At 39.0% G+C, this 17,023-nt stretch overlaps 1 protein-coding gene across 1 annotated transcript in view; it reads left to right on the forward strand.

Moving 5' to 3' along the window:
- The window catches only part of LOC122816744 (uromodulin-like), a gene marked incomplete in the record, with an annotated part of 268,054 nt that overhangs the window by 26,686 nt on the left and 224,345 nt on the right, over positions 1–17,023 (forward strand). The window contains 3 exon segments of the mRNA XM_044089741.1: positions 9,456–9,611; positions 12,959–13,197; positions 13,285–13,407. Of these exon segments, the coding sequence (XP_043945676.1) occupies positions 9,456–9,611; positions 12,959–13,197; positions 13,285–13,407 (518 nt within the window).

Consider the following 17,023-nt stretch of genomic DNA (forward strand, 5'->3'; position numbering starts at 1 on the left):
TAAATTAATTTTTAAGAGTAAATAGATTATGTTATGTTATGTTATTAGATTATAGATTATGCCAGAGCCATGGCCTAAAGTTAAATGCCAAAAAATGTATAGTCATACCCTTCGGGAAAAACAAGGTAACCCCAAGCTACCATATAGGTGGCAATCCACTAAGCACAGAAGAGGTTATCAGGGACCTGGGGACCCAGGTTGACAGTGGCCTTTCTTTTGACACTCACGTTGCTAAAGTGGTTAGAAAGACCTTCTACATTGCCCACCTGATCATGAAGGGATTCACATCCAGATCTAGTGAGGTCATTGTTCCCCTGTACTCTTCACTTATCAGACCAATGATCGAGTACAATGCCCCATTCAGGATGTATCTCACCCGACATCTGCAGCAATTGGAGAGACCCCAAAAGTTCCTCACCAAAAGGATAAATGACTCCAAAATCTGTCATATGCTGCCAGATTGAAGAAACTCCAGCTCTATTCAGTTGCATACCGTCTGCTCAGAGGTGACATGTGCCTGACATACAAGGCCATGTCCAACCCAGAATTAATGGACATGCTCCACCTCAAAAAATCCAAATCCACCAAAACCACTAGAACAAGCAACTTAAACCTTAGCACGGATATAAATAGGATGTGCTGGAGGGATAGATTTATCACTCAGAGACTCCCTATGCTGTGGAATAAAATCCCGGTCCATGTGAGGCAGAGCACCTCGCTGGCTCTGTTCAAGAGAAATCTTGACCTGTGGATGGGAGATCGTAGGTTTACCCTGGGAATCATCTCTGTGTCACTGCTGGACAGAGGCACAACAAACTAATGGGCACACTATTTTTTCATATAAGGGGTGGCGTAAGACACAAAAATTTGGGCTAGGCTTATAAATGCCTTAGGGCAGATAGCCTAGTATAAACCTATGAACCTATGTAGTTCTGATGGTGCATTTGAAAGGGAATTGTTATTGGCAGAGAACATGTTTATAGAAAGAAGGTATGATATGAAGGTGGTGAAGGAATCTAAAGAGAAAATACTGGAAGATAGATATAAAAAAGCTAAAAGAGGTAAACAGAATGCTTTGTGGAATTTGGCAAAGAAGAAAGAAAAAATAATGAAATATATAAATAATAGAGGAACAATGGAGAAGGAAGTAGGGAGGTATATTTTGTTACCACATTTAATATCTTAACAGAAAGTATAGTTAAGGAAGTTAAAAAATATTGGGAAATGGTAACAAATGATAAAGATTTGAGATATTTGTTGAAAAAATATGTCAATGTTTCCTATAAGAGAAGTAGAAATTTATCAGATATGGTGGTACATAACCACTTTTTACCACCAGAGGTCACCCTAAATAATTATTCTATGGCTAACAGAGCAGGAACAATAGTTTGTAATAAGTGTTCAATTTGCAAGCATATAGTGAACACATTTCCAAAAATTAATAATATGAGATTTACACCTAGGGGTTTGTACACATGTAACACAGAGGGAGTAATTTATGCTCTGAAATGTAGCTGTAACCTATATTTTATAGGAGAGACAGGCAGAGCTTTTAAAACTTGCTTGCAAGAACACATTCAAGATATCAAAAATCGATAGCCACTTAGGGCACCAATTTATATTTGCAGACAATGCTAAACCAGAATGTTTAAAAGGATGCATTTTAGAAAAAGCATAAGTGTCTTTGGGAGAATGTATTAATATTAAGGATAAATTGCTGAAGAAGGAAACTCTTTGTTTTAAAGTACAACACTCTGGAACCCTTTGGGTTAAATAAAGAGTCTTCTTCTTTCGGCTTTTTCCAGTTAGGGGTCACTACAGTGGATCACCTGTCTGCTCATGATTGGCAGTGGAGTTTTACAGTGTCAAGTTGCCAGCCCGGCACCCAACCTTCCACAGAAGTCACACACACGCACGCACTCATGCCTAGGGCCAATTTAGAGTGTCCATTCCACCTACAGCATGTCTTTGGGATTGGGGGGAAACCAGAGCACTCAGAGGAAACTCAAGCGACCATAGTGAGGACATGCAGACTCCGCACAGAAGGCACCCCAGCCGAGGATTGAACTGGAGAACCTCTTGCTGTGAGGTGGCAACGCTAACCGCTGCACCACCGTGGCCGCCCGGTGTTAAACAAAGAGTGCAATTGGAAATATGTAATTTGATAAACTGAATAATGAGTTAATTTTTAAATTTTAGAAGGTATATAAAATGGGATATAAGTAATGCATTTTGTACTCTTTGAAGGCCTGGTGCCGAAGCGCTAAGTTCATAATAAATTTGGTGAGCTACTTTGTGGTCCGTGATTGTGAATTGTCATTTTTTATTGAGTTTATCAATGATGCCTGAGTGGGTGATTGGGTCAAAGGCCTTGCTATGTCTAGGCAGGCTGTATGCACAGATTTGCCCTCGTCTAGTCCTTTGGTGACTGTCTTGAAGAAGTCCACCATGTTTAACAGTTATGATATTCCCCTGATAAATGATGCAAATAATCACAAGTAAAATGTAATTATAAAGGTAATTGCAGTTCCTACTACTTGCTAGAAAAAGTCACCAAATGCCAAAATTAATAATTTTTAAAGGGGTAAGTCCCTTGATGCTGTAATGTGAAGGTTTTGCCTCCACACCAGCAATTAATCTCTCCCTCTTATTGTCCCTCTATTTGTTTATTCTTTATAAATATATATTTATATATGTGTGTGTGTGTGTGTGTGTGTGTGCGTGTGTGTGTGTGTGTGTGTGTTTATGTGTTTGTGTGTGTATGCATATGTTTATATGTCTGTGTGCATATATATATATATATATATATATATATACACACACACACACACACACACACACACACACACACACACACACACACACACACAGAAAATGTACCAACCTAAGTTTTTGCAGGGTGCATACCTCTACATCCCCCAATGTAGGGGACTTTGCCCCCATACCCCCTTAGTTAAATATAGTAATTCCATGGACATGCAATCACAGAGAAAGTTAAATGCAGACAACAATGTTTCACTGTGTGGTTTTCTCATTTCTCTGTGATTTTGTGATTGTGCAGTTATTATTTTTATAAATGGGTTGTGGGAGGTGCATGGGAGCTTCACCCTGCAAAAACATTTATTTCTGTAGTATTTTCTAGATAAAATTAACTACCGATAAAAATGCTTATCAGTCCAACTAACATTAAAGAAAAAATATGTCAGTGAATTTCGTGTTGATAAAAAGTGTGTTAGATAAATTTAAGTAGATCCATATATATATATATATATATATATATATATATATATATATATATATTGATATATTAACTCTGAGATCACTACAAATGTGCAAAAATGAAAAACATAAAAGGAAAACTCACAATACAAGCACAATGATAGCTTAAATGTTTCATGTGATAACAACATGCCATACAATCAACTGTAGTGCCCACAGGGGTGTAGTGGTATTAATAAGTTCAGTCTATTGCAACAAGGCTTAAATCCTCTCACCTGCATTTGTTTGCGTGACTCAAGAGAGAAGCACTTTATTAGACAGTGCTTCTGAGCTAAGTCTGAAAAAGTTACATGAGGGATATATTAGAAAAGGAAACTGAAGTAGTCTGAAAGTTAGTACACTGCAAAAATAAAGAAGGAGGTGAAAGGTTGCTAAAAGTAAGATTTGATGGAGTGGGGACCTGCCCTCAGCTTACAAGCATCAAGTTGGTTGGAGAAAAAAAATAATAGTTGGTCTGTTGATATCCTGTACAGGTTGCTTAATGCAGCTGCCATTAATGGTGAGTTCGTTAAGGGTAGGATTATGGTATAAGGTAGAACGAAGAATGTAGATATGACAGAAGATCTCAATCAGCTAGAGGCAAGACAGAGTAATCAATCTTCTAAGGTGGATAGAGAAAATGTTATAATCAACAAAAACTTGTTAAAACAGAAGGTAAACATAGAAATCTGTCAGGAGACGGCATGAACTAGCTTTCTGCAAAAAGGACAAAATGAAACAACTGCAAATTATGTCTATGGCAGTGGCCATTACAGCAGCATGGTATATGCTGCCCTTTGAAAAGGAATTGTGTTTAATTATGAAACCTACATCACTGATTGCAGTAACTGCGGTGGTGGTGCTGCGGTAGTGTTGTTGCCTCACAGTAAGACGCTGACCAGTTCAACTCTCAGCTAGAGCGTCTTCTGCATGGAGACATGCATGAATGGGCGTACCTTCGTTGAAGTTTGTGCGTTAGGGCTGGCAACTCAGCACATAAAAATCAACTGCCAATCATTAGCGGACCGGAGTTCTGCTGTGGCAACCCCTAACCGGGAAAAGCCGAAAGACACAACAACATCACTGATTGCAGTAGGACTGACTGACGGCAGGTGGAGGAGTTAATAAGTAAGGTCTGTTGCATGAAGCAGCTGCGAAGTACAATAACGGGGTAATAAATGGAGTTGTTTTGGAAATACGGAAGAAACAAAGGATGGAAGCAGGATGTAAAGCCAAAGAGGTACAAGGGAATATGACTGAAGAGGTAGGTATAAACAGCTGTTAGGCCGAGGGAAAAGAAAAAGAGAATCAAGAGGCAGTGAGGATGCCACAATAAACGCTGCTCTGGAACAGACTCTCCACCCACATGAACAAAATTCATCACTGCCCATATTCAAGTGCAGCATAGATCTATGGATGGGAAACAGAAAATCTACCCCAGCACTACCCCCCGTACTACTAATGGACAGAGGTAGCCCCTAAAGGTTTTTTCTCCATTCATGGGTCCCCTCAAATTATCTATGGTATGATCACAGTTATTCTCATTAGGGGTAATATATACAATTATTGACCATAAGGTGGGTAAGGCCAGTCTCTAACCAAATAGTATAAGTCAATTCCAATATAAAAAGGGAAACTGGTTAGGCTAAAATGTCCCAAATGATCAGCTAGCCTATGAGCCTATGAATCAATAAAAGCTATACATTAGCTTGAAATAAGTCAGCAGATTGCATGAGAAGGGCTAAGGGAGAAAATGAATAAAACAATGGAGCAGGTATTATAAGAGAAAGAGGGTCATCACTAGGTGTGTGAGACAGAGAGGGAAGATAGTAAAATAGATGGACTGATTTGATGATGTCAGAATTATGAAGAGGTCAGGGAAGAGGTGTGGATTTTAAGTAAGTACATTTAGTCTTCACCAGGGAAAAGGAAGGCAGGCAATCATTCTGGGAGGAAAGTGGTATGTGGATGAATAAAGTAAGAGTGTCTAAGGAAATCATTAGAACATTAGTGGACCTAAGGGAGAACAAGTGTACATACCACAAGGGATCTCACTCAGAATCTAGAAGGAGTAGTCTCATTGACACATGATTATCATCTGCCAGAAACCATCAACAGGTTTCATAAATAAGGGGCAGTGACAGGGGAATGGAAGAAAAATCAATGGTGCCCAGTGACAAAAAAGAACATAGACTATCCCAGGAAAGTACATACTAACTTTAATAGTGGACAAACAGCATAGGTGGTCTTGAATTAAAGGCTCAATGCATTCTAGAAAGTATCCAAACCAAGAAGATCCTGTCTGTGACTTCATTACATGACTAGGGTATCAGAGAAGTGAGCAGAGGTAACACATGGATGAGATTTAGCAGAATTTCAGCAAAGCCTGAAATCAAGTCCCTCCCTGTAGACTTCAGGAGAGTGCAGCAGTGAAGTCTTAGCTCTCCAAGGAGGGAATGTCAATAGTGATGACTTACAGGGACTGGTTATAGGCTCAGTTATGTCAGTGTCTTTATCTTTAACCATTTTTTTAGAAAAATGATATCAGAGTTGTGGATGGTACTCACATAGTAGACTTTGTTGAAGGACTTGAAGATGTTGCAGGCACACTCTGGGAGGGATCTGCTCCTCTTCAATCATTCAAAAATGATGGTGATACACCTGTGGAAAGATATCCATGAAGTGCAATATGCACATGGGCAATCCTACTCAGAAATGCAGAGTAGCATGATTTGAGAGACATTGTTATAGAAAGGTGAACCTCAAGGGTGAATTCAGGAATATAGAAACAAGCACACATGAAATATTAGGGTGTATATCTTTGGGTGCATCTTCCAGTGACAGGAAGTTGATGATGTCTTTCTAGCAGATCCTTAGAAAACCAAAGCAGGAATATTGCATATAATTCTGGAGACCCTTCAGGAAGACAGAGGACATATTTATGGATTTGGTGCATAGAAAGGCAACAAGGATAATATGAGGAAAGGAGGCTTAGAGAGCTTTACTTCTTTTTCACTAGAAAGGAGGGACAGAAAAGGAATGAAAAGGGGCACACAATATGAGTTTATAAGGCATTAAAGCAATTCTGTGTTGGGATTCAACTGGAAAGGAAAAGCAGGGTAGATGGGTTGGGCCATGACTACCAAATTATGGGAAGACACAAAACAGACATTAAATACTCCATTCTGGACAGAGTGCCAGACAGAAGAAATGAGTTTCCTGAAAGGATGGCAGAGGCTAAGAAAAATAAATAAACTAACAATTTGTCTCACTGGAGAATAGAAGGAAAGAGGAAGAGAGTGTCATTTTGGCTTATTTACAATACTCCCACTAGCTTCGTGTCAATAATATTTTATGTTGCGGCGTGTATGCTAATATTCTACAAAAACAAGGTATCTAACAAGAGCAGCCATCAGAATTATGGAAAGCCAACTTCTCCCCTTATGAAATGTTATTTCTACAACACTTTGGCAGAATTGATTGGAAAATAAATAATAAAAACTAACGTCAGTAATACTGCCATTATTTACTTTGTGTTGAAAGCAGAATTTATACTGAAAAACGTAATAAAATAGAGTTATGAAAATCGGAACAGAACCATAAAATACATGGAGCAATTCCTTTCCCATATATGTTTTGTCTTGCAAACAGAAGGAACTATGCCTGAAGTTTTTTACAGACTTTATCTTTTCATATAAAAATGTGCCTGCAGCACTGCAGTTCATTCTAGATACTGGATCTCTTCAAGGATATTGATATCGAGAGAGCAAGTATATAAGGAAGCAAGAGAGAGCAAAAATGAAAGTAATGACTGCTTCTCAGAATGGGAATGTTGCTTTAAAGAAAAAGAAGTAACCAGAGCATAAGGGCCACTTTTAATTTTTATGGAGGATTAAAGAAAATGTAAAACAGTGCATATTCACAGGAAAGACTTGGAATGCCTACAGCAGCTTAGCATAAGAAGAGGTAGTGACATCCACATTGGGAATCTCCAAACATGTGCAAGTATAGAGGTAAACTACAGCAGTTATGGCAGACAGATAATGTTATTCATAGCAGGCACTCAGGTATAGACAATAAGCTCAGTGCTACTTTATTGGGCCACTACCACAAAGGGTTGAATTTCATCTGTGATGTCAGAATCTTTAGATTTAGAATGGATTCTGGTAACCAGAATGTCAAGCAGAGTTGGACTGACACAGGGGATGTAAAATGATCATTTCATCTTAGGATAAGAGTATAGCCTGAACCATTTCTACTACATACCAACTACTTTTGGAGGAAATGCGATCTACTTGATGTGACACCGTGGTCCTTGGGATCATGTGAGGAAGGTGGAGAAAATAGTGCTGGACAGCCTTTGCTAATCCATAAAAACCTTTGTTTTGCATTAAGAATGTGATTAGGGTTCAACTAAAGGGCCAAGTAGGGAGGGAAAGAAGTGAAGGAGCATGGCCTGGTCACCTTCTGCAGTTGGTGGGGTGGGATATGCACACTATGGATATCCCTCAACCTCATAGCAGAAGAAATCTGGACAAGGACAAAAGTAATGGGGGGACAAAGCCCCCCCCCATTACTAAAACTACTTAGTCTCCTCTCTTACTCCTCTGTCTTCCCATTCCATCCCATTAGCCCTTCTAGCTTGTTCCACCTTCATGTGAAACTTCTGGTTTATATCTGCTTGAGTTTAGTGCAATATTTGTATATAAGATTTAGGTATATGAGTTTAGAACAGTATCCGTTTGAGCTTAGCACTATCTGAATATACATCCTACCTTTATTCCTAGCGTTTAGCTAGATATTGGTATATTTGTTCATTGCTATGTTTCATATTGTATGTATAGCTAATGTTTGATGCAGTATGTATTATTTGCTATTGTATGTATATTTAATTTTTCTTCATGTACTCTGCTGCTCATTTATTGTTCTGGGGTGCTTTTTTCCCCGGGCCTCCACTGAAAAAGGACCTGTGTCCATCTGGAATTTCCCGGTAAACAAATGTAAATAAATAAGTAATAATAATAGGGACAGATTTTAAATATTGCTCTTATAAACTTGGAACTGTGATAGAACAGCAGGTTTCACATTGGCATGCATTTTCTGAAGGATACACAGTCTTAAAAATCAAATGTCTGTCACTGTTTAGTGATTTCAGTCCTCAGTGATTTGACAGCAAACCACAGATTTTATGAGCAACAGACTAAAAATATGAGACTTAAATCTGGACATTCTACAAAAATCTGGAAAGTTGAGAGTTATGACACCTTGGGCTACAATGACTGGTGCAATTGCACTGATGTAGATCAAAGATGCCACAATATGTGTTTAAGGATAGGGTTGGGGCTGCCCAAGAGGAAATTGCCTTTGCAGACAAAAGGTGATGCCCTCTTTTACAACTCATCGCACACCCCATCCCTATCACTTCAACTAGTGAATGTGGGGGACAGAGCAGCATATAAAAAATCTGAACTTCCCGTGATGGCCCCTCTCGGTTGGCTCTCACTCAAGTGGTGAGGATCGAATGGGTCAAGTGATTGTAAGAATAGCTGATGGTAATTAGGGAACAGGGATAAAAAGGACAAAACATGATACAAGCTTATACAGATACTAAAGATGCCTTTCACACACATAGTTCATACCTCAGTCAATGAAGTTTGGTTCTGTGGAGAAGACTCCTGGGGAAATAACCGGATGGGGTGGGGATTACTTTCATGGAAGTTAATGCATTGGTTACTATTGCAGGAAGTTGATAGACAAAGACATAAATAGAATGGGTGTGGTTTTCAGACATAAGCCATAATGAATATAGAAAGAAACTATGGTCAGTATGCATGGGCAAACACAACTCATGCTGAGATATTCTAAATTACTATGGTTTTACAAGTGAAAAAAAAATTAATTATAGAAATAGAAATATATCATTCAATGGCTTTCTGAAAATGGTGGGTTGATAGCAAACATATTTTCTGGTTTTTGGGGTCCTTCTGCAGCTATCTTGTCCGTCATATCTTGGAGCCCCTCTTCACTCCTCCACTTATCACTGAGCATTATCCAACTTATCCCTTCTGAACAGGGCCATATCAATCAGGACATCTTGAGCATAAGTGATTGTGGATGTGAGTGCAGAAACATCAGCGGATAGCAGGCTTTTTTATCGCTATTTTTGCATCCATAATGTTGTTGTTTTTTTTTTACAGAGTCTTTGTCTGTTACATTCTTGGTGGACACAACTGGTTCCATGTCTGATGACCTTCAGCAGCTCAAGTTGGTCAGTAACTGGCTTATGAATCAAGTTGAGAAACGGTTGCCATGTGGTGCTCGACAGTATATCATGGTGGAGTTCAACGATCCAGGTACTACACAGTGAAATTCAATAGGAAACCTTGTAGTTTTAGTTTTGGGCACTTTGACATCCTTATTTCTATATTTAAGGGATAACTGGCTAGGCTTAAAATCGCTCGCAAGGGCAGTTAGCTTAGTACTAATCTATGAACCTAAGTTCTATGAATGTATGAACCTACATATATATATATATATATATATATATATATATATATATATATATATATATATATATACACACACACATACATACATATATATATATATATATATATATATATATATATATATATATATATTTATGGGATCACTATGGAATACTGAAATTCCACAGTCCCAAGACTCTAAATCGCAAGGACCAGAATCTTGAGATTGCTGAATCTCGAAGTAGTGAATGGGGATTGCCGTGCAGTGCAGAACGTGAACTTTGCCATTCACTCCACTGTAGTGCGATCTCAAAGTTGGTATATTTAATTGCAGGGGGTGTGGGGGGGTGCAGGGGGGCTTGCCCCCATGCATACAGGTTAGAATAATTTATTGGATGTTTTACTTTTTTTTTTTTTTTTTTTAATGTTTGAGATTCTGCAATCTCGAGATTCTGGTCTTCGGGATTTAGAGTCTCGGGATTGTGGAATTTCTGTATTCCGTAGTGATCCCATACACACACACACACACACACACACACACACACACACACACACACACACACACACACACACGCTCACATATATATATGGAAATCATAGCTCTTTTTCACCTGGCAATAAAAGTTGTCAATGTATTTTATTGCACATTTTCTCAACCACAGTAAATAACTGTTTGCATAAGCATGAATTGTATCAGTATTAGATGATGTTTTTTGTATAATGCCATAGTCAGAGGTACCAGACTAGAAAGAAAAACTTGTTGATTTATTGACTAATCTATTATAGTGCGAAAGACCAAAGTCCAGTGACATCTTTATGATCTCAGTCAAAGACTGTGACAATTGTTGGATTGAAACATGGACTCTAGCCTACAATTCTGTATTCCACCTACTAAAAATATTGCTCACATATTGGGTGATGTAAAATGACAAAGTACAGAGCTAGTATATTATACATAATGTTTTTCAAAGTTCATACATACATAAACTGAGATGTCCTAATAAACATTAAAGTTACACAGCCGTTTTTGATAAACAAACAAACAAATAAACATAAACTATGATAAAGGCAGTGAAAAAGCTAACCTATCATGCAGGGTGACCAAGTCCATAAACAAATGAGTGTTATGGTTGTTACAGTCAACTAAATCCATGGCTGGTGTCTTAATTATGGTAGGGAACACAACAGGATTATAAGGGGTTCTTTAATAGGAAGATGGATACTTGGCATGGTGAATAAATACAAAACTAATTATTCACTGTATTTTTGTCATCTGCTTCAACCTTTGGGTTATTGGATCTGATTGAATTTGAACTCAGTGTCTTTAGAAGATGTGGACTAGGGCTCTGACTCCTCCTCTACCAATAACCTTTCTCGTTCTCAAAATACCTCATATCTCATTTGCTACCTTTTCAAGAAGGTCATGTTTTTGAGTGCTTTGATTCATAATGATAACATAAGTACTTTTTTTTTGGAAAATGGTCTCTAGTCCCATCAGAATCCTTTGGTCTGGCACTGAAAATCTCTTGACTGCTGCATCCAACCCCAGTCAATCATGGCACCTCCTCCTTGTTTTTCTCCATAGCTGGTGAGTCCTCTGGTCCATTCTCCTTTTCTTCAGGAGAGGTATTTGTTCAGACTACCATCAGTGGCTTCATCTTCCAAGTCTGTTCAGTCATTAAGGAGCCTTACCAAAGGAGATATTGACAGGATGATGCAGAGATTTCTTCAGTTCTGGTTCATCCTTCAGATCTGCGGCCCATGGATCTAAGTCTCCCAAGAGCATCCACATTGTCAACTTTGCCTGTGTCCCTTACTCTCTTGACTCTGATGCCATCAGATCAGGAAGAGTCTCAAAGCCAAAACATCTGTGCCAGGACTGAGGGTGTTGGGTCAGTACAGAAAATCTCAGATCTCTCTCTCTCTCTCTCTCTCAATGCCTCTGCGCTAGATACCTCAGCCCCAATGTTTACCTTGGATCTGGGCCAGGTTGGGTCAGGGGAATCTCCCTTTTTTGTGCCATGATGGTGCAGGTGTCTCTTCAGGCCCAATCTCTGACTCAGCATTCAAGGCTTTTAAAGGGTTCTTGCTAGGCCAAGAGAACAGGTACTTTCTATATGCTCAGGTCCAGCCCAACCTATTTTGGACATTGTGTCCAACTTGGCACATCTGCATTTACAGGGACAATCAGCTTCCTTTAGCATGGAGGCTACTCACCATATGAGTACCTGTCTGATTCTGACCCAACTCCGGAAGTCCTGTTGAGTTAGGGTCCTATGAAACAGACATATAAGAAAAGACATTTAGATTCCTCTCCAAAATCAGTCACTGAAGACACACACTTGGATGATGGGGATGGGTCCCCTAAGACCTCCTTTGGTGGACATCACCTTTGGTGACATTTTGGAATTGATAAAGCCATGAGGGAGTTGGTCCACTGATACTCCTTTCCCTAAAAAGTCAGTGTTCCTCTAGGCTTTTGGAGCTGCCTCTTCTACCAATTGGTTGTTTTCTCCAGGTCATATTCTGGTATAGGATTCACATGTTATATTCAATTAAATAATAAGAGACTTTGTTAGGTGACAAGTAGGCAAACTCGATCTGATGTGTTCGGAGGAAGAGAGAGATTATGGATAGGGTTGGGGTCAGAGCATTGGATCAACAGCTTTTAAAGGCACCATGGTTGAATCCTATCAGTTCCAATAACCCAAAGTTTGAACTGGATGAAAAGAAGACAACACAGATCTGTCATTATGGTGAGCACATAATTTTAATTTTCTGACTGGCTTACCATACACATATACACTGGGAATACATGGTCTCATGAGGACCCCTTGTGGGATTCCAGAACAATTTCAGCTGATTGCAAAAACTGCAGAAGTGCAGCTCTACCACAAACACAGATCTCATGTTCTTCAGGTCCATACATTTGTAAGAGAAGGTGATCATAAATGTGATAGAATATACATATCTATATTATATTACTAAGGCAACATTTTAAGAATTAAGAGACCAGTGACTATTTTATCTGCACACCATTAAAATGTTTAGGCTAGCTTTAGCCTGGTGTTTTTCTCTTGGTCCTCTGCTAAAAATAACCTCTATCCAGCTAGAACTTCCAGGTTAACAGATGCAAATAACAAACAAATGAATAAAAAATAAATAGTGTTTCTAATTTTGCATTAATCTGAGTTAGCTGTTTTACTCCACAGATGTAGGACCCGTCCGCACAACTACATCGAAAGACGAGTTTAGTTATTATTTCAATTCACTTACTGCCTGGGGTGGAGGAGATTGCCCAGAACTGGCTATTCTTGGTCTTAAACTGGCTTTGGAGAGGTCGCCATTTGGTTCCATCATACTTGTCCTGACAGATGCATCTGCAAAAGATTATAATAATAAGACTCTCCTCAATGAAGTTTATACCTTACTGGAAGTGAAGAAACCACAGGTAAGGAAAACAAATATATAATTATACAGAGCACTTAGCATTAGCTATGTCATACTAAACAATCTTTCATTTTTTTTTATTTTATAGATATTTTTCCTCATTACAGGACTTTGCTCTAGTATCTATGATCCAGACTTTTTAATTTACAGGAATATAACACAAACAAGTTTTGGAAATCTGTTTCAAATAGGTGTTTCTGATATTGGGAAAGTAAGTAGACAATATTTTCTGAGTTTTTTTTTGTTTCTTTACTTTTTTATGTCACATTTCATGGCACTTCTGTATCTCTCTAGTAATCTAGTATATTCATGTGAAAGCGTGTATGTAAGCACAATCCATTTTGATAAATTTTCTAACAATACAAGCATTGATTCAAACTTATGGGTGCTAGTCATAAATGTGAAGCAGTGACTAACATGACATTAAAGCCCTTCCTTCCTACACACACACACACACACACACACACACACACACACACACACACACACACACACGGAAAAAACCGCTCTAACCCACTAACTGTAACCTGCATGTTCATCACAGATCTAGATGTATCAATAGTCATGTTAGGTACAGTTAACCTTTTTTTTTCCTTTTTTCTTTTTTTCTTTTTTCCTTTTTTTCCTTTTTCCTTTTTTCTTTTCTCTACCTGTTCCCCTCTCTTTTTCTTTTCCTTATTCCTCCTTTTCCTCTCCCTTTCCTTTCTTCCCCTCCTCCCCTCTTTTCCTTTTCTTCCCTTCTCCTTTTCTTTCCTTCCTCTTTTTTCTTTCCAACACTTACAGCAGGTTACAGTTAGTGGGTTAGAGTTCCATCTGAACCCACACATTTCCACCAGCACCCACCAGTGACATTTTAGTATAGGTTTCTATACTCGGTCAGGTTTATTCCATCAATAGGTGGCCGGATACACTCTGAGGTTGGTGGGGTCATAAGTAGTTAGCAGTAGACCCACATGCAAAATTTTATTTTTAGGGTCTCGTTTGGTATGTTGGATAAATGTCTGGCATTTCCAGTGTGAGGTGACACGTCTTAGGTTGTTTAAACCGAACAGCATTTCTTTGTTAGCGTCTACACACGGGAATGCTAATGTCACAAACTCACAGTGCAGATTGTTGGTTATATTGACTTTACAGGATAGATTTGGTGGATAGCTATGGGAGTCTAAGTACTATCGTGCACCATTGTATACAAACTTAGTCGCTAGGTTGGGAGGTAGTAGTGAATCATCAATTTATTAAACAAGTACGCAGAACATTTCAAGTGTAAATTAATCTAAATATGAATCATTTGAAGTTTTGTAATGCATAGAAATAAATAATACTATTTTATTGCAGTGTTTTAAATCATAAACTTACATTTTTTAAAAACAATTGTATTGCAATTTAATATAAGTTTCAAATCATGCAGTTTGATATAGGGTTCAAACAGATTTTAAAATTGTGTTTTAAAGACAATGGTTACAACATAACCATTAAATGTATATATATATGTGTACACTTTTTATTAATTCATGAATGAATGTATTCAATTGATTTTTTCATTGTAAAATGCAATATGACTGTAATCAATACAACGCAACATCATTTCCTGTTTACATAGTATAAAGCCAGGATGTAGGGAGGCATCCTGGTTTTTCTGAAGAAGTCCAAGTAAAATTAAAGTGGAAGAAAGTGCTAAAAAAGTTCATTTTGTCTTTGTGGCTGATTCCTGTGGCATTCTGCTTAGTTGCTGTAGCGTTTTTTTCTGTTTCTCTCATTTTCGGGTAACCGAAGGAGTTTTCGAATTTGGTTCGTTTCACACACACACGCACACATCATAGATGCTTTGGATATACAAATATTTTTTATTTCAATTTTTGTCTCACTCAGCCTTTCTCATGATTGCACTAATTAATGTGGGTCCAGTCAAATTCTGTAATGTGCTTCTACAGACTTATTAAATGTTTCTGAGATGCTAGTGGGATAAACTGTATTTCACTGTTTTTACATTTTAGCCGGAGCTGTAACAAGGCATTAACTTTAGAGCTCTACCTTCAGGAAAGAAGGTGGTGGTGGGGCTCTTATATTATGGTTGTGATCATAATAATCTAGCCAAATATTATTCACTTTGTATGTTTTTTGACTAGAGTTTCATGATGCAGAACAGTTTCTTAGCAAGCAGCTAAGATCATAGTATGATAGGATCATAGGAGGTTCCCTATAGGGCCTAGAGAAATGGTCAATGATTACAAGCTGATCAAAATCAGCACTGACTGCCCCTATCCAAGAGCGACATGGTGAAACCCCTGGGGCAAATTTGCATTTTCCCATCCAGTTGTCCAAGTTATGCTTTTATAGGGTCAACAAGGGTCTCTGTTTAACCTGTATTGGAAGTTTATTCCAGAGGAGAGGCAACCTCTGGAAGACATATCTCCAGCAAGTCCTGTTGATATTACAGTCTAGGTTAAGGTCCCTAGATCAAGTGAATTGTGTACCTCATTGGTGAGATCAGACCATAAATTAATCTCACTGGAGATCCACATCCCGCCCCCACCCCCAGCAAAAAAGACCACAGTGAAGAACTTCTCAAAAGCAAACTTCACACTTCTTAAGACTGGAGTGGTATCCTTCAAGGCCCCCGAGCAAGTGGAAACCACAACCCACGCTGCTGAAACCCTTACAAATGCCTTCTACGAGCACCTCCAGGAATGTATGGATCAAGCAATCCCTAATAAAATCAAGACCCTTTCCACCAAAGGCAGGCGCCCGGTCTGGTGGACCCCAGCCATAAACAAACTCTACAACAAGAGGAGAAAGCTACTACATGACAGAGCAAAATCCCTAAAAGGGAAGGCATCTCTGATCAATACTAGCAAAAAACTACGATCACTCATAAAATCATCCAAGGCCAACTTTGAGAGAAAAATCGCTAATGACACAAAAGACAATCATAAGGCCTTCTTTAGCTATGTTAGAAACCTGGGTGGAAACTCCCAGATATGCTCAGAATTATTCCAAAATTATAAAAAAAATCACTGAACCCACAGACATTGCCAACATACTGGCAGACAGGTTCAGTGCAAATTTCTCCTCCCCCCCCCAAGGAGAAATATCTATCCCACCAGAGTCTAGCCTCCCAAACATCTCAGATGCCCAGGTGAGAGCTGCTCTCTCTAAAGCAAAAAACACAGCATCAATGGGACCGGACGGTGTCCCCGGCTGTGTGCTACACAAACTCAATGAGGAACTAAACCCACACATAAGGCTGCTGTTTAATCTTAGCCTTACTACAGGATACGTACCCAAAGAATGGCGTACGGCAACTGTGGTCCCACTTCACAAAGGCGGTGCTTCTACGGACCCTGGAAATTACCACCCCATAAGCTTGATGAGCCTTGTCTGCAAAGCTATGGAGAGGATCATAATGGAACTCATAAATAAAGACATTGGGGACCTACAGACACTGGATCCTACCCAATTTGGCTTTGTCAAGGGCAGATCCTGCCTCTTGAACTTGGTCAACTTTTTCGAAACAGTCACTAAGGCCATTGATGAGGGTAAGGCAGTTCACACAGCCTACCTTGACCTAGCAAAAGCGTCCGACACAATACCCCACTCGGGCATCATAGAAAAGCTCACCAGCTTAGATGTAAACCCATATGTCACAAGATGGGTTGCAAACTGGCTCAAGGACAGAACACACAGGGTTAGAGTTGCTGGTACCATGTCAGACTCTAAGCCGGTCACGAGCGGTGTCCCACAGGGCTCAGTCCTGGGCCCCTCTTGTTCGGCATTTATTTTTCTGAAGTGCAGGCAAACATAGGGGGATTGTGGCTGACAAAATTTGC

Source organism: Protopterus annectens, chromosome 12.part0, assembly GCF_019279795.1.
Source record: "Protopterus annectens isolate FY-2018-M chromosome 12.part0, PAN1.0, whole genome shotgun sequence".
Taxonomy (NCBI): Eukaryota; Metazoa; Chordata; order Ceratodontiformes; family Protopteridae; genus Protopterus; species Protopterus annectens.